We start from the raw sequence: 22,048 nt of genomic DNA on the forward strand, positions 1-22,048 counted from the left end.
ATTCCTCGCAGCTCGGTATAATTATTTATTATTAAAAGATTCGGAAACATTAGACAGTGAGATTGCAAGAATCTCTAAATCTACAAAGTAGAATAACAAGTCAGATCAAGTGTAGTTGACAGTAAGTGAGAAGCTATCACCTCTTTCCACAAGAAAGAAAGATGACAGTCCAGTCACCTTTTTTATACCTTCTTATTATATATTTCAAAGTTCCTTTAAAAAATAGTCGTGCCTTTAATAACAGCATCTTTAGCCATTCTTTCTAAGTCAGATATTCATATTTTTCAACGAATAATCCACGATAAATAACACGTTGTCAACGAACGTGAACTATTTCCATCTCGGAAACTCTCGCGGCGCAAATGGAATTTCCTATTTCGACGGCCACCTCCAGGATGTGCTATATACGGCTGCCGTCCTATGGGATTCGTACGGCGAGGACTCTCTTTCTTTCTCCCTCTTCCTCTCTCCCTCTTCATCCTGATACCGCGTGAATTCTCGTGTAACACGACGCCGTCGTATTAGACGTTAAATATACGTAGCTGTGTCGGAGACCGGGTGATACGAGCGCGTGCCTCGTTCCGGGATGAGCGCTGAATATATCCGCGTCACCGAGTATAATATACACGAAGCCCTCCTCCCCCGTCCAACGAATGCGGGCACGAGACAGGAGCGATAAGTTCCATCCCCCCTCGTTTTCGCGACAGCACTCCCCGTTATGGGTACGTGCGTCTTATATCGCGTATCCTACATCTCGTCTCGAGAAGTTTCGCCATCCGTTCGAGTTACGTATAAGTAAAGGGCCAAATCCCCTTTTTAACTTTCGACGATCGCGGCTTTTGTGAGACGGGGAGATCATTCGTGTCGTGTATAATTACGAAGCAGAGATTCGAAGCGTAGACGAGATTGACACTTTAGGTCCAGTTTAAATTTTACGATATCTTGAAAAATAAAAATTGTGATAACAATCTAATAGCGTATTGAAAATGAACGATATATGCAGGACGTAACAACTCGGAGAATAATGCAAGCAGAGACAATCAGAATTCGAAAGATATACACGATAATATTTTGGGAAACGTATATTTAAATATAAATAGCGAAAAACGTCGAACACAAGAAAATTCTGTCGTATTATTTCGCGCGAGCGATTTTTCATCGTATTTCCGTCGATGAGACGAAAGCCGGCGATATCGAATTATTTCCAACGTTGGACAAAGTCTCAAATTCCCAAAATACGCATGATGACATTAATTGATGGAGATTCGATTTTCCATTCATCGCAAAACGCGAAATGCCATCTCTATAATATGATATAATGATGTTATATCATAGTGCGCGCTATGTAACGCATGCCGCAATGCTAACATAATAATCATGTCCCGCCGATTTCGGATTTACGTTCCGCTCGATCGGATCCTTTACGCGGTATCCGTAACACAATGTAACGAAATTTCGTGAAATATCAAATAAACCGAGAGACGAAATAACGATTGCAACAGTACCACAGCAACAGTATTAAGCAGTGATATTTGAACGAAGAATAAAATGTTTAAACGTTTAAATATCGATTGTTAAACCGATTCATGCCCGATTTTTATCGTTATTGCGTTCTCAACAAATTTTTTTTGTTGCACGAACAAGCAGTTGGAAAATATTTAACGCAATAATATTGCAAGTATCAAAGGAGCATTCAAATATTTGTTTGCAATTCCCTCCCTCTTTCGATTTCCAGACGAAATGGCAGCAACTGCGAACCGATTGAACTGCGGCGCGAATGAATTGTCGCCGTTGGTCCGGATGATGCTTGTCTACCTGCACGATTCGGTTGCGTGCACGATTTCAGCTCGCGCGAAACGTCCTGCGCAAGCAACGGAAAAAATATTCCCGCCCGCAGCCTCGCCTCATCGAATTTCGCATGCCTTCGTTCTTTGCCGTCGTTTTTTTTTTCCATACGAGTTAAAGAAACTTTTACTGCACAATTGCCGCTCCGTGAAAAATGCGATTGCGTTAAACTGTTAAAGCAGCGTGATAAAACTGATAAAGCAGTAACTCGATGATTAATTGTATCTATATTACACCTATTTTGTATGTAACGTTATTTTACAATCTGTAACTGGGAGCAATAAATACAGAAGAAAGAAAACAAATCATAGAATTTTGTAACGAAAATATAAAATTCGTAGTAAATTTTCATATATTTTCTGTTTCTTTTTAAATATCTTTATGAGTTTTTATTATAGTTTGAAAATGCTTTGTACTTAATGATTAAAGATTATGACGAGGAAGATGATAAGTAATTTAAAGTACGCTCTCTGAATAATGTAAAACAAAAATCTGGTTAAATATACGTCCTTCGCGTTCAAATCTCGACGCTGGTCAAGCCCGGATTAATTCTGAATCTTTGATAAGGACGCGGGTCTCGCCATTGTGAACGAGTCGCCGCAATTTTCGCTTGATGGTGAACGATGCGTTCGTGTGCATGCACACGCGTGCGCGCGCGTCATCCGTTTACAATAAAATTTTCGTTGTACGGACGTTTTTACGGATTGGTAAACCAACGGCGCGGGCGGCCGGTGATTCGTGGGCAATTTATCGGTTCGGTTCGACGAGCAGAACGGGATGCGGGACCCGTCGAACGGGAGGTGTGACAACGGGGTGCTCGTAAATTTACAATAATTTCGACGAGAGTGCACACCGACGCTCGCGGCCGCACGAATGGCTGCAGACATTCCAAATTATCCTTGCTCTAAAATTCCATTCGAATGGCGGCGGCGAACTTACTCGATCCACCCCGCCGCCATCTCCGAAAATTCACCACATCGCGGAATCGGGCTCTTAAATCCTTCGCGAGAACTTGAACATCGGTAATAATTTTGCCGAGCAGGAAAATGCAACGAAGTAAATCAAAGTTGGTGCTTGAAAGCGCAGCGGAGCAGAAAAAGAAGATACTATAGAACATTCTGCTCAATTCTTTTCGTATAATTATTTCCTTCATTTCTAGAAGAAAGTTCTCTTATGAATATTTTTTATATTATAAAGTATTTCAAGCGTAAAAATGAAAAAGATGCAAGAATATCTCCAAAATTCTACAACTTTGTTCCTTTTATATGAAATACTGCCCAATTAAAAGTTCCTTTCTAAGATTCGCGGCGAGAAGAGAAAAGAAAAGAGAATTTTTTTGGATGCTGCTCGAATGATACTGAATGTCATCTTCGATTTCCTCGCACGATTCGCCAGATCGTTTATCCGAGACGTGCAACCTCACACCTTCTGTCGTCGTCGTCGTCGTCTCCGTTCTCGGCGTGCGACACCGAGCCGATAAATAATTCGCGAAATTTCGCCTAGAATTCCCCGGAGTCGCGTTACGGCATCCTGCCCCTCTAAGGAAAAATTTTCGTTCCCTCGGGGCAGCGCACGCGACTATCCGAGGGAGAAAATCGTCCTGTAAGTGCGCGCACACGAGAGGAGCGACGATCCTCCTCCTTTGTGCCGTGAGGACCTTCGTCCTGCCTCTTACAAGTTTAAAGAGAACAGTCAACGTTCTTCCTTTCGCGCCCGTCTTTTCGCTTAAATATGCAACAGCGTCGCACTGCTAGAACCGAGACAAACGATCCGCGAAATTGTACGAAGCAAAGAGTATGCAGGAGAAAGAGACGGAAAGACAGAAAGGGGAAAAAAGAGAAAAAGTGACTCGTGGAAACTACTTCCTATTTGAGACAGCGTGTGTCCTTATTTTTTATGTTTCTCTTTATGTCAAAATACATTATATTATTATGTCTTATAAGTGGCTGATTGAAATCCGTATAAAATGTTCAGTGCGTTAGATGGCATCACTTTTAAAATAACTACTTTTTCTGTGAAAGTCCTCTAAGAGAAATTTACTCAAATATTTATGTTAATATTTATCAATTATTTTAAAGTTAACAAAAAACGTGCGATGCGTTTCTGTCAAACTTTTTTCTCTTTCACTTTACGTATACTATTTTTATATTATGGTTCATGTAGAAGAGTACTCATTTCTTTTCTATACCATTGAAACTGATTTTTGATTCGTTGAACGTTGAATTATTGAAATAAATTAATTAAAATAATTACTTTTTATAACATTGTATGCTTGATTTTTTTAAATCGAAATTGATGAAAGCGAGGGGCTTTGTTTCTGGAAAATTCTGTTGCAATCTTCCAGAAAATATTTGCACATTCATTCGATTTGCATTATTTATCCGCAGCGTGCGCAAACGGGAGAGATCTGATGGTAAGATATTACCGCGATTTGTGTAAATTTATCCGGAGTATCGGCTCGCGCGCTCCGTTGGCGAGGATATAGCATCATCGTAAGCTTCGGAACATTCAATTTTATCAAAGACTAAATAACGACTATTACTGATCCAAGCGCGCGATGCAATTTTCACGGAGCGTCACGCAGTTTACGTGTGACATGGCGTTGCTGGATATCCTTGTAGAACGCCAAGGATGTTACGAGCGAACCGGGGAAACGCTCGCAGGATTTCATAGTCTCTCGAGGGAGTGACAAGAAGGAAAAAGAGAGAAAGAGAGAAAGGGAGAAAGAGAGAAAGGGAGAGCGGGGAAAATGATGGAAGACGTAATCCCGCTTAAGAGGCTTAACTCCGGCGATCCTTGAGTGACCGAAGATAAAGAGAATCTGCACGACGTACTTTTGACAATCGCTTCCGTGGAAAAAAGGATATATCGTTCGCTCCAACGGCGAAGAAAGCGGAACTTTTCTTCGCTTACGTTTGTTATCGAGTTTAAAGCCTCCAGTCGAAGTATAGGAGAGGCGAATTATACGATGTTTCGACGCGAATGATCGTTCGCGTAAAACGACACGAAACGATACAGACTGATGTAATTCTGCACGGAGATACTATACTCAAAGTTATACAAGCGCGAGATTTCCTGGAGGATCAGGATGTATTGGAAGAAAATTCGAGGCGTGTTTTCCTCCGTAGTTTCCCTAGGAGACTAATCCGAGAGTAGATCGTCTTGTGTCGGGATGCCTTCAAATCTGATTAATTGCATCGCCGCCGCAGCGAAGCCTCACTTTGATCGCCGTGATTATTCGGAGGCTAAGGATCTTTCCGCGCCAACTTTAGCAATTCATTTGACAAATGGCACCTCCGGAGACTCTCTATCAACGTATAAAAACCTCGCTTAACTTGTCTGAATCCAAAATAATGTTTCTTCAATATTTGGATTTTATGCAAGTAGTATTTGTTATCTAACTTGATTAAATCAATAATACGGGATATAAAGGAATTGTTGAATTTCAAAATCTCGAATAATCAAGCGATATCTTCGCGTCTGTTAAATTTCCGAAAAATCCATCCTTTTACGGAATTGCCGTTACCTAACGATTACGTAATTAATACTGAATTACGCGTTTCTCCTGTTTTCAATATTTTTGATCTTTTTACACATTTGTTTTTAATATTGCGAAAATGTAATCCGGTCCTCCACGCTTCAGTTGCGCAATGATACGCGTCATATATTTCGGCTAATACCGCATGCATCGAATAACGCCGTAGGCGAATGAACCCGATGCGCAATGTTAATGCCGAACGGAATAGGCGTACTAATTAGGGGGGGGATATTTCATTAGGATCCGCGTAAATAGCCAGTAAAATCGGTCGTCCCTTAAATTCCGCCCTGTGGCCGTTTGCAGTCGCTAAATACATATACGCGCGCCCATTTACCTCGCCACATTTTTGTCTCTTTGAAACTAATGGCATTAAAAGCTGGATGTTAATAATCAGAATTTCGAAAAGCTAGCGACTGTCACAAAAGGAGTCGCGCTGTTTTATAAATAATATTGTCTGGCGCGATAGTTAAAATTAGATACTGTAAAATTAGATAATGTATAAAATTAATGTGTTTACAACGGGCAGACAAGAAAGAGCAAGATTAAAATCCGTCACTTCAAAAAATTAATATCTCACATATGGCGTTTCCTCGTTTACGAAAATACGGGGGAAAAATTCAAGATTCTGTGCTTTATAATGTAAATACAGAATATAAAAGTGTTTTACTTGTTCCAGTCTGTACAACTTATTTGATAATATTTTTTCATACTTACATTAATGCTATATTTTCGGTTTTGATAATGTGATCATTCATTACAATATTGCCTATATTCCGTCGGCGGGATCTTTGTGGCAAAGTATATAACGGCATTACGCGACGACACATATTGTATATTGTGTAGAGTCTACACAATATACAATACCTATATACGTCGTAGATGTATGTATATTGCGTAATTTAGGATAGGTTAAAGGGTCATGTTGGAAGTGTCCGACCAATGCCCCGCAGGTCAATTGCAACTAACCCAGATAACCTTTGGTAACAATTCGACAGATTCCTACGTCTACGATCTACATCTAAAATTATTCTTGTCTAGATAAACGAGAATAAACAAGAATAAACGGACACGATAAACAAATATAGAGATTGTTCCGTTAAAAGACTTACTTCAATAACAGACTCTTAATTAATTTGTGGACCTTGTGTTATCCATTCATGTTTTGTGTATCGCATACGCAATTAGAATTCAATCCATATTTATGTCGATACACGAGTGTCACTCTGCTTGTCGACTGCAGAATATTTGCGCATTCCCGGCATTCGTTAAGCGTTCGATTGACGGTGAGGATCGTACATTGGTCCTAATTTGCAAAAAAGAAAAAAAAATGAGTAGAAGTGGTCGATGCAGCGCGCCTACCTCGTGGAACCAGGTCAGTTTGTACGATCTGGGATTCGCCCTGACGTTGCACTCAAAGTAAACATCAGATCCCTCCTTGATGTTCTTCGGGTTCAAAGTGGAACCTATCTTGAGGCTGGCGATGGGCGCAACTGCAATCAGAAGTGAAAGATCGAACGCTGAATGAAAAGTGACAAGCATAATTTATCATACGTGAAGCTTAACGTATTCATGATTTAAAGAATTACGATATATGCTCCAAGATATTAAATTGCTTTATTTTTATTACTTATCTATCTATTAGTATCTTATAAAAAATTTTATATAGTCAATTATAATTATATTATTTTGTGTTACTTCGTAACGTACTTCAAATATAGAAAGCCACTGAAAATAGTTTCTTTGATTAAACCAAGATATATTTTTACTTCCACTGACAATGAGAATTGTATATTAAAAAAAAGCGAAGTACAGAAATCTATTTCTATATTTGAGCAACAGAGACATGAATAATTTCGGATTTGGTGATGTTTAGCTACGTCGGAATATTCAACATATCCCGTGCAATATTTGAGCGAGATCGCAAAAAAAGCCTGAACGCCGCGAGTGTATCGGGGCGTGACATCATTGGTAATTTATAAATGTCGCTTTGACACAGCGTTATTTATGAACCGATGGATAGCAATGCACGGCGGAATAATATTGCGGATATTAACGGCCTGGAGTTTAATGAAATCTGCATTTTCGGCAGTGGAGTCAAAGCGGAAACGCGTCACGTTAGCCCGGAATTTTATCGCGCGTGATTTTCTCGTATAATGAAAATCGCGATTGATCACTACATCAATTCTGGTATGGGTGTATGTGTGTGTATGTGTGTACAGCTCTGTGTAGAGTTAATTTGCGAATAATGATGATAACGATAAAGAGCGATGATTAGGGACCAAAATTTCATTTCGCTGACAATCGAATGCGCGTCTGTTTCAATAAAAATGTTCGAATTTTACATTTATATAACCGACTGATTTAAATAGATTGACCAACACCCGCGATAAAGAAACGAGTAAAAATGGATTAAAAATTATTACTGTAATAACAAATTTCATTATTAATTCCGTAATATATTTGATTATTTTATTTATTAAAGTAATTTTATACAAAAAGAATGTAAAACTTTCGCAATAACTCTTGAATCTATTTTAATTAATTACAATTACGTTAAATATCAATGAATTAACGATATAAATGTAATTATTCGATGCTTTTATTTAATATAAACGTAAAATTTCTTTGAAGGCTTTTAAATTTGTTACAATTAGCACATAACAAAATTACACAATAAATTTCGGAGCTAATTTAATAACACGGTTGTGTGGATTGTTTGAGCTTTACATTTCACAATGTGCGCGGATGTATAATCTTGTTAGTGGCATTTGAAACTAATTAATTACAGTCTTACCACGTGAATGAAACAATCGATAACTCCGTTCGTGGAGCACGACAATATTAAAACAACATCGCAAATAGGATCTCGATGTTCAATGAAAAAGAAAGGCGCAGAAGGTTCTTAACGAGATCCCAGGTCCATAAGGCTACTTAAATAATAAATCAAAGTGAACTAATTTAAAGCTCCCTTCTAATGGCATGAGGGAAAGGTAAACGAACACGGCGCTCATCAGACGCTATTAATAATGACACTTTGATCAAAGCATTGAAATTTTCGTCAGTGATATATCTTTGACGTATCATAGTTAGGTGGAGTAATTATAATACACTCGCGCGTATATATATGCGCTCCTGTTTATAAATTATTTAATTAACTGTAACTATAAACAAATTTTGGTACCCGTGACATTATGAATTTCTCTTCGCATTGAGTTCAGTTATCTATTGCCGAGAGGAAACGGTGGTTGTTTCGGATACCTTGTGTGTGACCGGAATATTTGTAACAATGCACTCGTGTATAATTACGATTACAAGCATCGCGCACGGCGCATTGCCGTCGCGCGTAGCGTTGCGAGACAGTAATTGCATGTTGATTCAATCCATTCTCGCAACACACGCGGGAAAATGGGCCAATGAGAATCGCGGGAGTGCTTCTCGATAAATAAAGTGGCATTGATTTTCGTTGCGGCGATCGCGCTACGCGCGAAATCGAACGAACAAGCGCGGAAAACGGTATGCGCGCGAGCTTCCAGCTTTCTCTCGCAATATTTTTCTTCGATTTCCGCGTGTAGCGTCCATTCGAAGTGAAACGAAAAAAAAAATTATTATTTCTTCCAAGTGAGCGCGAGCGACTTTTAATTAATGTGACTTTAATAAAAACGCGAGTTATATCGAATATCGTGAAAATCGGCGGTCTAGCGCTTTCCTAGAAAACACAAAGCTCTTCCGCCAGAGAAATCAGCGAGAGAGTGGTTAGTTCAAACGAATAGTTTCTTTCAGCTCCCTTTTCCCGACGTCTGAAATAATTGAAGAGAAACATGTCAGGATGATTTTACTGGTTTTGTATCAACCTCTTGATCGGACAGCAGCTAGAAATTAGAGATCGAAATGAAACGCCGGTAAATTTAATTGGAAAAATGTGGAAAACTAAAATAAAATTAAATAGAGATCATATAATTTCTCTTATATTCTCTTATTCTTCAATCACACGAGATAAGATATTGTTAATCGTCACAGTTTACGGAATAAATAGCATGATAAATATATTCTGTAAAATAAAAATATTTGGTTTGAGTGAAGGAATATCACGTTAGAATAGTAGAAAAGCGGTCGTCTATGATTTTCCAAATAGTTTCCGACTTTAATCGCAATCGCGGAGGATTTTCATTTCAACTCGTTTGCTCGCCAAAGTCTGAATTGGTCTCGCGTAGTTAGTTTCCATGCTGTCGCGAATCTGCGCGCGGAAATGGAAGACGCGGAGAATACAAGTAGCGAGACGCGACGAGAGAGAATCGTCAACGGAGTGGAAAACATGACTTATAACAGACCCTGCCTAATAAATTCGCGGAATATAATGCGCAATTACGTGATAGGGAACCTTAATTTTACGTTTTACGTCAGATGTGTGGGTGTAGACTGTATAAAATTGTTATATTTATAAAAAAAAACCTTCAAAAAGCTTGAAATAAATCAACGTGGAAATAATCCATACATGAAGAAACCTCCAATGTAATATCCTGAGGAATAAATACGACGAATGGGAAACGTCAATTTAAATTTTATAATGAAAACCAACATAATTTTGATTTTTATCGGATATAACAAGATTCTTTCAACGACTGTTTTATTTCTGTCTGAAATTCAAGCAGTAATTTAGAATAATTTGAATACAATCACCACAATGGTGTACAATCATTCACGCAACGTTATAGTAACTTGGAAAATTTTCAAGCGAATTAGATTCGCGCGCGATAATCTATGTTGGCTGTTCCTCCGAGCCGCGGAATTTACAGAATCGCGTCTTCACGATTGCAGCACGGAATCTGCGATCGCGTGGGATTATAATGGAACCGCGCGGTATTGCGATATTCATATCGCGAGCTGCTGATTACGTCGGCAAACACGATCGTCGCAGCTCGGAAATGCGGCTCTCACGACTACGGTATGTAATCTCGAAATAAATCTTACATCGGCGCATATAACGCGCGTCGCTTCCCGGATTGTGTTGCACGTTACGTAGCGCGCATTCGATATAAACGCGCGTGCATGCGGCGACACCACAATATGCATCCCGACGATGCAGCGGCGGCTGCACTCAGCCGCTCTGAAATTCGCGGAGTACGTGCAACCGCATCCGCAAGCCCCCTCTCGCGGGATGCTTCTTCGCACGTGCATTCGAACGTTTAGGCCACGTTTAATCCCTTCGCTCTAAGCGCGATTCCTTATATTTATCACAAAAATGCGTATTCATCTTTACACATTCATAGAAATTCTTTAAAGTCTTTTAAGCGTTTTCTTTAAAACGTGAATTGTCCTATGTATGTTACGTCGTGTTAAGACAATCATTGCATAGAATTAGGTTGAAGATGACGTTGTGGTAGAAGTCTGTTGTCTGTTGCGTACAAAAATCCAATACAGCTTGCGTCACATCATTGTCCGACTGGAACTTATGTCCTTTTAGTGGTCTTTTTCAGCGGACCAAAGAAGTAAAGATCGCAAGGGAAGAGATTTGGACTGTAAAGAGAGTTTGCCATTAAAACTAAACGTCCCGCAACCTCAGTAAAGGGGTAATCTTACTGCACGACAACGCGCGCTCTCATGTTGCCAACGTCGTAAAGGACAAATTGCAATTCCCTTAAATGATCCTCCTTGCAGTCTAGATTTCTCCCGTTACGATTTTCACTTCTTCGATCCGTTGAAAAAGACACTGAACTGTAGCTTCCAGTCGGATGATGACGTGAGGCAAACTATATTGGATTTTTGCACGCAACAGACAACGGACTTCTATCACAACGGCATCTTCAACTAATATGTTCATCAATAAAGCATCCTTTATATTTATGCGAGGATTTATAAGAATTAGAGTCTTGCTAGTTGCAATACAATAACGTTTTATTCGCGAATATTACTTATTAAAGGATTGTTAAGCGGAATACCTTTTACCGTTTCTATGAATATTTAATTATTTCATAATCTGATGATGCGAGTTTCAATCATCCAAATATTTTTTCAGAGGCTTTGCTCCTTTCCCTTTCCCCTCTTTCGAGCAAGCCTATTAATATTATTTTACGAAATTGATTTTTAAGCGGCGCTCGTGGTACGTGCGTTGTATTTTTCGCGCACCCAGCAGTCGAACGAAATTGGCTGGATGATTGGTTAGCGGTTTCCGATCGCGCTTGCGATCGCGCCTCGATGGAAGCTCGCAAAAGCGACACGACGCGAGCAATTATCGTGCTACGTCGGGCATTTTCATTTCTGCGGAACCACTCAAATCGCGACACTCTCTCTTTTTTTTCCGCCGCTTTCCGCCGGACACGCGTCGCGTATCCGGTTCCGCGCGAACCACCAACCGATCTCTGTATTGAAATCGCCCTGCTCCGCATTATTCCACTACGCCTCTGGGAATCCACGGTAATAGCGCATCGTTGAAAATATGAAAAACGATATTGCATCCTGTGTCGGAAATTTCATAACAACTGGTTCTCGTCGCGCACGATGCGTTATTAATATACAGGATATTTCTCAACAACGTCAATTAACTCTACGAACGTAAATGTAAATTTTTTTCTTTAAAAAGATAATCCCCGAGTTATATAAACGATGTGAAAGCATGTAGACCATATATTTTTAATTTTTACCCTAGTAATCAAAATAATTATCAGAATGTGAGTGAAGATAACTCGATAAATCAGAAACTCATTCTAGTTTAATTCAATTTATTTGCACTATTATCTTTACCTATTAGATGTACGCAAACTACACGAATTTCGCGGTACTCAAGGGTCCGTAACCGTTCCTAGCAGTCTCCAATGTTATCTTCTGGATAATGAAACTCCTTTCTCTTCGACGATCCGTAGATAACGGCAGTCCATCGTCGGCGGCATCTCGAGCGATCGTCCTATCGTCGAATAAAGCTTGGCGCATTGTTCGTTCGGGCACCTCGCGGAGGCCGCGTGGTGGACCACTGTCGTCACCCCGAGAGAATTCGATTCATCAAAGTTCTTGCCAAACGAAAAGTCTCGATAAGGAGGGCGAGAAGAGCACAAATGAAAAAGTGGGAATAGGGAGGAAGACAAAGTGGGACAGGAAGGAAGACCGAGCGGGACAGTGTGTGTCAGGTGTGAGCGAGAGAAAAATTTATTGTTCGGAGAGAAAGGAATAAAAGGATTAGAATTCCTTTAATCCAAAGCAAGCTCTTCAAAAGTAGAAAAAGTCGAAGAAAAAGGTATAAATTGAATAAGATATCAGTTTAATCCCTTTATATCTAACAGATTAAATGCGAGAACTTAACGGAGAAATTTTTCGCTTTAATTTTTGGGGGAGAAATTGTTAAAAAAATTTTTTTGTCAAAAATTATAATTAAAGAAGATTATACGTTATTAAAAACATTCCACGTCCAGTAAGAAATATTAGAATTGGAAAGAATCTTAAATTTAAAGTGACAAAAGAACGACAGCGAGAAGGGAATTCACTTGCAACTTACGAGAAACGAGAATGAAGAAGAATGTAATAGGGGCGGTAGAAAAGACGGAGAAGAGACGGGACCGCGCTGGGAGATAGGGAAGAAAAGAAGATGAATGTTGGCGAAGAAATGCTGACGAAAAACCGCGTGAGCATGCAGAGCGGAGAAGAAGATGCAAAGGAAGGAAGAACGAGGACGAAACGTCGAGGAACGCAGTGAGGAACGAAGGCGAAGCCGAAACCGTGTGAGATATGGCGAAAATGTGGAGAAACAATAGGAGTAGCTGGAATTGCGAGCAAGATGAAGATCTAACAGTAAGGCGGGTTAAGAATTCAGGTGAATAAGGGAAAAATATGCTTGCGTTAACTCTGTATATGTACTGCCTTAAAAATTGGAATACCTCGAGTGACATATACCACATTTTAATGCTCTCACTTTCAATTTAAGATCCAAAGTTAAAATATATTTGTAAAAATATATTTGTTACCACGATATCATAAATATCTCATTATAAAATTAAATTTAATACATAATTAGCTTTAATGATTTTAAATTAATAATAGATGTAGTCCATTTTTTTTTTCAAAATAATTTCAAATTATTCCATAGATGACAATTAAATAAAATTGTGAAATAATTTTCAGAGAAATAGTTACACAAAATAAAATAAAAATCCTTTATAGACTATTATTGCATTATATGTATGTGTTTGCGTTTCGAGAACAGGGAACAACAGATAAAATAAAAGTTAGGAAGAAATGAAAATAAGATGAATTTACATCGTGATAATGAGAGATAGTAGAACACGAGAAAGAGAGAAAGATTGAGAAGAGATTTTCGAAATAGATCTATGGCGGCTGCGCGATATGAATTCTGCGACGTGTGCGATAGACTGGGGCGATATCATCTGGCGAATTCTTCTTCGGTCGGTTGTTCCATCGCGCGATGAATCCGATTGATATCGACGTCATGGCCAGCGAGAAATTTTTGGAAAGGGTCAAACCGTGGGATCCATTCGATCTGGGGATACGTGTCGATCCTGCCGAGTCGACAAGTCGGGCCAAACGAGCAACGCGAAGATTCCGGACGTGATAACGATCGATTTTTAAAAGGCGATTACACATCTGTGATGTGCGCTGAGGGAGAAATGTGAAGGAGAAACGCTAAAAAGAAGAAGCTCGAAACATTTGATCACTTGACGATCAAACAAGTGCAATTTTATCAAGAAATATAGAAATACAGAAACATATTATAAAAAGAAATAGATATATATTGCATAATCAATCGCGTTTCTATTTTCAGAAAGTCAATTTCGTCTGTGTCGAATTTTTACTGAGGAAATATATTAAATCAAATTCACGTCTGCAAAGTAAATTCTATTACTATGTCTCGATTTAGACTTTTGCAGAGAACGGTGAATTCCGGAATCAAGGAATTCGCGATAACCGTGGAAAAGCGAGGGAGCGTTTGCGATTTTCGGGGACGCGGCGATTCAACGGATCGCCTCTCAAAGGCTACTAATTTTTAATTAAACCTTCGTCATCCTTGTCTATTATTCGGAAGGTGGAGATTACCAACGAGCAGAATGGTGGATTCGGCACACACGGCCGCGGTCGTCCTGTGTTAATGTCGATGCGACCGAAGGAATGTCGACCGCGGGATTCTGTCAATTTTTAATTAAAAACTTTGCGGTTTACCATCTGGAAACGAAAACGATGTTGAGCAATAAGGATATGTTTTTACGGAATTAATATGAAGATATATAATTAACTCCTCCGCATAATCATTAAACCTGCTATATTATCATTCTGTTATTGAATAGCTACATACTATTTTTGGATCCATTCAATTATTTGAAAGAATTTTAAAAATTTATCAAAAGCCTATTCTCTTGGTAGCCTTTTTATTAATTTTTTTCTTCGCTCTGCAATTTATCTAAACCCCATAACTTGAAGACTTTTAATATCAGAGACGTAGCAATATGGAAAGTGCGACTTATTGTTACTCGTTTAATTCCTGTCCGAAGGACGATCGAGAATGTTAATTAAGGTATTGGTTCGCGAGGTAGCCCGACATATCGGCCACCGTGAAATTGACAGAGCCGTGATTTAGAGTCCGACCGATCGAGGTTAACGATGAAGCTTAACGATTCAAGGAACGCGAAATTTCCTCGGTGGCGTTACTCAGGTATCGAACTGCGCTCGGCGATCCGGTTCCTCTTGCAGTTCGGGACCATTTAGCTTCGCGAGTAATGGCGTTCGATAATGGCTTTCCAACGTTCGAAGACAATGCTTGGATTTATCGTTTTTGTACGGCGCTGACGCTGTCGTGCAATTACGTTCGCGGTTTCCTGATGAATCCATAACTTATTCGTGCGCGCGTATTATTTTGTACGAGAGATGCTACAACAAACAAGTTTTGCGGGCAGTGTTGTTAAAAATATTAAAGTGATAACACGATAAGTAATCACAGACGATGCAACGCGGCATAAAACGGGCTCTAGAAGGTCACAGAAATAAAATGTAATAAATCACGAAAGATTTATAATGCTTTCAAGCATTATAAATCTATAGAAAGATGCGTAAAGTTACGGATTTCTAGAGAAATGCACTCCTCCGTTCATCACCGAAGACGCAGATTGATACAAACGAGCGCACGTTGATAAGTAGAATGCGCGATGATCAGGCTTTCGCTAACGACTGACGGTGCACCGTGTTATATGCATACGTCGAGTGGAACAACATCGCGGATTACGTGAACGTACACGTACGACGGCGCAAGTAGTGGTAGTCAATTAGGAAGCGACAGTAGTACATGTCAATATCGTGCCGACAGTGGTAAAGCTCAAACATGTAGGCGGACGCGCGCGCGCGCGCGTGCGCGCGAGGATTACCGCACACCAGGTTAATTTTGGGGATGATAACGAAGGCTCGTGGACTATGATAGTCAATTAAAGTGCAGCAGACTATTACAATGGAGAGTTTGCGCTGTTATGCTGGTTGTAGCCAAACGACGGCGGTGGCTTCGCAGTAGTTAACTGGCGCTCGTAGTTACAGGCACACGGATAAACACTTAAATGCTCATCGGGGCGATAATTGATAATTGCCTATTTGTCGTACCGTGAATGACGCACGGCCGCCGCAGCTCGCGTCGCCAAAAACATCCCCGAACGTTTATGTCAAGCTAGACACAAAAAATAATCGCTAGTAAAATTAAATGAATTAATTTGATACTTATTTGGCAAGATAACATAAATGTGTCTTTTTTTAAAGATATACTATCCTGATTTTTTCTTATTATATATCGTATATATTGTATCACATTATATCATGTTATTATTGTATATATGTTATATGTTCTGAATGAAAATTATTCTTTTGACATAAGATTTATCTTAAAAAGATTGATTTGTATCTTATAGTTCGATACGTTTGTTCTTATTAGCGCTCAGCTACAATTTTAATCAAGGTGACTATCGATCGTAGGGATTATCACTCCTAAACCACGCGAAGCCGTGCGAGCATAAATCATTCACCGACGCGAGGACATAAATCTTTCCGCGTCAACAGCGTGAATCCTTTCCATTCCGATAATCGAACGTTACCCGATCCGGCTCGTTGGGCCGTGACGACCTCATTAAAATTACTTTCCTTCCAGTCTAAGACAGTTTTATCGTGCGGAGAATTCGTAACGATTAATAGTCCTTAAACGTAGCAATTAATAATTCGTAAAGTTTTTGCTAAGATACGGATAATTAATCAGGCAACGAACGCATTATATAAAAGTGATTAGTAAATTTCAGACTAATAATTTTCTCTTTAATTATATGAAATACGCGCGCGTATTCTTCTGCGTCAAGTCTTTCAGCTATAAATATAAAGAGAAAGATATGTAAGCAGGCATATATTATTAGTAAAAGATGAAGGATTTCCACAAAAAGAGGAGTCTTATTTAAATATGCTTTAGATATATCATCTTCCGCGAAAAATTATCGTCATCCGCGACATGCGCTGCTTCTCGCGTATTACGGCCACGGAACATCCACCAATTTAAATCCCCCTTCCAATGACGTAAAGCCTTCCTCAGAAGTGGATTATCTGCTCCGGAGCGTGTGTCGTACTCCCCGTAGCCGCGGTTCCGGCTGTCGTCCGTAAATCAACGGATTCGTCGGCACTCGCAAATTGGACACTCAACCGCAATATCGATACCTCGGAACCGCAGACGCGGGCATACCTAAACCGCAAAATTGTCGAAGCTACCGGCTCGTCCGGTCCGGCCGGTCGTTGCGATGCGCATACGTGTGCACGCATCGTCGTAGATAACGAATCGACAGGCATTACTTAGGGTCGCCGCGTTAATTAATCACGAGCGACAGCTGCGCTCTTGGACGCTCGTTGTCTCCAGCGAGAAGCGATCCTACAGCTTCTTTATACCTTTGTATTCATTTCTCAAAGCAACGACAATTACCCACGGCAACAATCTTCAATGCATTTCTGTCTGACTTTACCATAGAGTTTGTCATGTCAATGGTATAACTTAAACATTTTCACCATCTACGAAACTATTCAAAGCGGAAAATGCAAACAATTTTAAAGTTCTTAGAATTTAAAGGTCCGCTTGTTAACGATGTGACATTCCACAGACGTAAGCTCCAAGGAATACGGAATTTAGAAACTCTTATTCATGCGACTATTCTTTCAATTGACAACGTAAAATGATATAGAACGAAAAAAAACGTTGTTACAGTTTTTCATTTTACATATTGTATAATATTATTTTATTATAGTTATTCTTGATAAAGCAATATCGGTATCGTATGGAAAATCGTTCAATGGCTCTTCTGCTATTACTACCTTTGGAAGCCTCTTGTAAAATAATGAATACGGGAATTTGTTCTGTCCGTGTGAATAATCGAAGCGATCGCGTGCCTGCACGCCGGATGCTATTTAATGAATCTAAATGCGGCTTTATTTCATTCGTGCTCGCGCCGCCTCCGTCGACTGTTAATTGAATATCAAATGCGTGGGATTCGATAAAAAGCACGATCGTCCACGATGTATTTGTCAGTCTGGATTTTAGGCCGGACGGACGAAGTAAAATGATTAATGCTTCATTTCAGATCCCTCATTAACTACACGCGAGCGAATTTTGTCGCTTTAATTATCTACAGAGAGAATTACATAAAGCGCACGAAGCGATGTCATGATTTTTCCCATTTTAATTAAGCTTTTGAAATATTCTGTACATACAAAGAATTTTTGAGCTTTTCCAGGATTTTCCGCACAATCCAATCAATTATTCCATATTGCTTATTCATTCCTCGTCTTACGATTCAAAATTAAATAAAATTGTAAAATTGATATTGTAAAAAAATGTAAATTAACTTTAAAGTTTAGAATATAAAACAGAAATTGATTATAATAATTTTTGTAAACTTTTTCTTCTCTATTTTTATCAAACATATTTTTTATTATATATGTCGACAAAATTTTCTTCAGTTTTTGGGAGTTTTTAAATTTCAGGGATCTGAATTAAAATATCTTAATGTCTTAATTTACTTTGTATAAATAATGTTGATATCTAATAAAACTTTAAAAGTTAGTCAAAATATTAAAAGCAACAATTGTTGAAAAAAAATTTATAAAAAATATGCGATTTCATAAAATTCTCAAAGAAAATTGTTTTGAAGCCGATTTCGAGCTTTATAAAGAATGGCCGATGGTTTTAAAGCACTCTAGTCGGATATTTAAAAGCACTTCACGTTACCACTTATATTGTAAAAATTCATGTTACCATCCCGGTTGGGCGAAAAAAAGCTGCGCGTAAATAGCGAACGAGAGGTAGAAAGCTTCGACGAGCAAGGAAGGTCCGTGACGAGGTTGAAAGGTGTTGCGATGTCCTTATTACTTGGCACGATGGCCCGACGAGTCTTCCCGGGTCTAAAAGCCTTTTGTAAAGTTACTTCGCCAGGATGCACCACCTGTCGAGATGCACCACCGTTCAAAAAAGAGACTGACGGCGGAGGTCGTCTCTGTCGGCGCGTTTCTTGCGACGCTCATTAACACTCATGATTCATTAGGGCTCTCACGCCGTTGACCCGATCTCCTTAAAGCCCTGTCAAGTAGGTTGAACTGCATTGCACTCTACTTACTCTTTAAACGCATGTAAAAAAAGTAAATTAACTTTTCTCTACATTTTTCCACTGTAGATATCAACATTGTTTATATTTATCTCACTTAATTATTGCTTAATTGATACTTAACATTAAAATAAATTTCGGTTTTCTCAGGCATCATCCTATGTAGCTTCTTCAAGCATGAAATCATAATTTTGTGAAAACTCGAAGCTTTTTACAGAACTCGGGGAAATAATATTTCGTTATCTGCGCATGAGAGAATGTATCGTATGCACCTGCGGCATCGATTTCATCCGTAAAAGAACTCGGAGTAGATAAAAAAAAAAACAGTGTACGCGAGATACAGAGTATTATTACGTTCTAAACAAAACCATGACCAGACAAACCGTGACCAGGAGAAAAAACATTGTCGTGCGACATTCTATTTATCTATTTCATTACGATGAACGTAACACGCAAGAGACCGACAAGACCGGACCGGTTTATGACGGTGGAATGAAAAATTTATCACCGACGTATAGATAGGTGCGCCGGCCAAAGACGACGGCGATGTAATATTTTTTTACTCGCATGCAAGGTGTGCCATGGGATCATAAATTGAAGCTTTACATATAAAAGAAATTGATCCGTGGATCTGTGTGATCTACATATTTATCGATGATACGGTAATTTGCGAGCTAAGCGTGTAAAATTTACAGTTTCATGTAAGTCAGTATAAGGTATTGTGCGCCACAGTCGGAAATGAGTTACATTACAAACCATAAATCGTTCCTTTAAACGAGGTATCCCGCATGCGATCACACTTAAATGTAAATGCTGCGAGAAGAAAGCATTTTTCGTTGTATTGTGGAACATCAACTATCAAGTTAATATTCCAGACTTTTATTACTTACGGATCCTGTCGTTTAAGCTCGGTTCCGCTTAAATGCGTTCGTGTAGATCATAGTCGCCCTGTAAACCGCAAACCGTCGCGCTGAACGGGGGGGAGGGAGTTAGACACCATCACGCGATACACGCTCTAAGGAATCGCGCTGCTGGACGAGTGAATTTGTCGTGGATGGCAGGCGCAGCTACCGGGAATCGTAATAACGCGTTTTACGACGCTCCCCGGGTACTCGAGGAGCGTAAAATGAGCTCCTTCGAAGATATTCGCAGTCCGAGCGAGACGGGCGGTTACTGCATCTCGGGATTTACGGCGCGATTCTGCTTGTTAAGTGTCAGAGTTTAAAACTTCGGTTATGCGTCGAATGGATTACGCGGGCACCGCTCCTTCTCTCTATCTCGGGGTTTTTTTCCCTTCCCGTTTTCTTTATGAGCGAGAGTTCTACCTAAGTTGCGCTTCTTCGCGAGATCGTATTTGTTTCGAAAGGTTTGAAAATCGCGTTTATCGAACGCGTTAATTAAAGTTTACATTAAGTTTGATACGCAATATGTATAATAAAACTTTCTTTAAATATACAATATTTTATATTATAATTAAAGAATAAAAGAGAAAGAGAGAGCGCGCTATATATATTATTTCCGTACTGCATCAATTTATAAAGTTGCATTATGCATATTTCCATAGTTTTAAAATAAAAATTGTTGGAAAAGGTCGGGGATTGATTTATTGTGCTAACCCAGTTTCGATAAGAGAAGTCAATATTACTCTTCGAGAGGAAAATAACTTCGTCCGTGTTAGATTATTAAATTATAAAATCGCTAATGCAATTATTATAAATTCTATTCTGAATAGTGACATTTTGCAGAAAACAAAAATAAAGAATCCTCATGTTTGACTAATATATTATACATATAGCGAGTGTACGAAAAGTTCTGACGCGAGAGAAGACATTGACATTTTGGACTCTTCTGGGACGCTGAATTTATGAATCCTACGAAATGTAATCTTGAAGTCCTCGCGTCACTTCTTTTTAACTTCCATCTTCTGATGAGTTCTAAACTTCATCCCCAGCTCTATTTCTATGACACCTGCCTTACGACTTCTCTTCTTTACAATTTCTTTCTTTTACGTCAGTAACCGCGACTGTTTCTAAAAATCGTAAATTCCGCTGCACCGTAAAGTATTATAACATTTGCCGCCGCGATAACCCCTGTTTATACTCCTTGAAGAATCGCATTCATTTACGCAGACTTCGTAGGGTAGAACTTGGAATATTTTTAAAGATCTCATCTATTCTACTTCAATTCGAAGCTGAAGCTGTTCTGAATATACATCAAAGTCAGTACAAAAGCGATTTTTGACCCCTCGTCTCTCATAAATAACTGTCGGGAATTTACCAGGGAAAGATGGGAGGAAGAATCGAAACTCGGACTACAAATGAAGCATTCGTAAATATTCATGGGACTTTTCTGGGAATTCGTGGCGGTTTTCCAATAGCTGGCGTAGCCACGGTAATTAAGGCAATTAACATGCAAGCTGTCAAGAAAGTCGAAGAGATCGACGGTAATTACAAGACAAAAGCTATCTTTTTTTCGAAATCCTCCGGCAACATTAGCCAGTAGCGAATACCAAGTAGGATAATACGTATATTCGCGAGATTAAGCATTCGCACAAATGACTGGACAACGATGGTATTTATCATGAAATTATGTATTATTATTCCATACGCGGGTATTCGGAGCAATTTTATTGATCGATTATATTTCTATCAATAGCATGCTTTTCTATAGAACAATCTGTTCGTTTAAAATAGGTCGATTATACAATAATTATACAATAAAAAAATTATAGCGTGCAAAAATACATTTTTCTAACAAATTGATAGATATATCCTAAAATAATAAAGAACTATTGATTAATTGGTAATCAAAAGTTATAATTTACAAACGATTTATAAAAATTTGTTTTGTTCGTCAAAGTTTATTGATCAAAATCCTAAAAATTTATGAATTGTGATCGTTTTATCACGGCACCGTATAAAAAAACCAGTTGCACGAATTGTTGTAATTTTTATCAAATCTGAAAAATACGTTTTAGAAAGAGATATTTAGATGTAAAATAAAGGAAGATATGTCTATAAGATTACAGGATATCTTGGGCGAAGAAGTGCCTTTTCCTTTGCGA

General features: G+C 39.0%; 1 protein-coding gene across 1 annotated transcript in view; it reads right to left on the bottom strand.

Moving 5' to 3' along the window:
- The window catches only part of LOC139822586 (nephrin), a 196,698-nt gene that overhangs the window by 18,533 nt on the left and 156,117 nt on the right, over window positions 1-22,048 (bottom strand). Inside the window, exon 13 of the mRNA XM_071794433.1 lies at window positions 6,743-6,873. Coding sequence (XP_071650534.1) covers window positions 6,743-6,873 — 131 coding nt within the window. The remainder of the gene's footprint in view (window positions 1-6,742; window positions 6,874-22,048) is intronic.

The sequence above is a fragment of the Temnothorax longispinosus genome, chromosome 11 (assembly GCF_030848805.1).
Source record: "Temnothorax longispinosus isolate EJ_2023e chromosome 11, Tlon_JGU_v1, whole genome shotgun sequence".
In the NCBI taxonomy this organism is placed as follows: domain Eukaryota; kingdom Metazoa; phylum Arthropoda; class Insecta; order Hymenoptera; family Formicidae; genus Temnothorax; species Temnothorax longispinosus.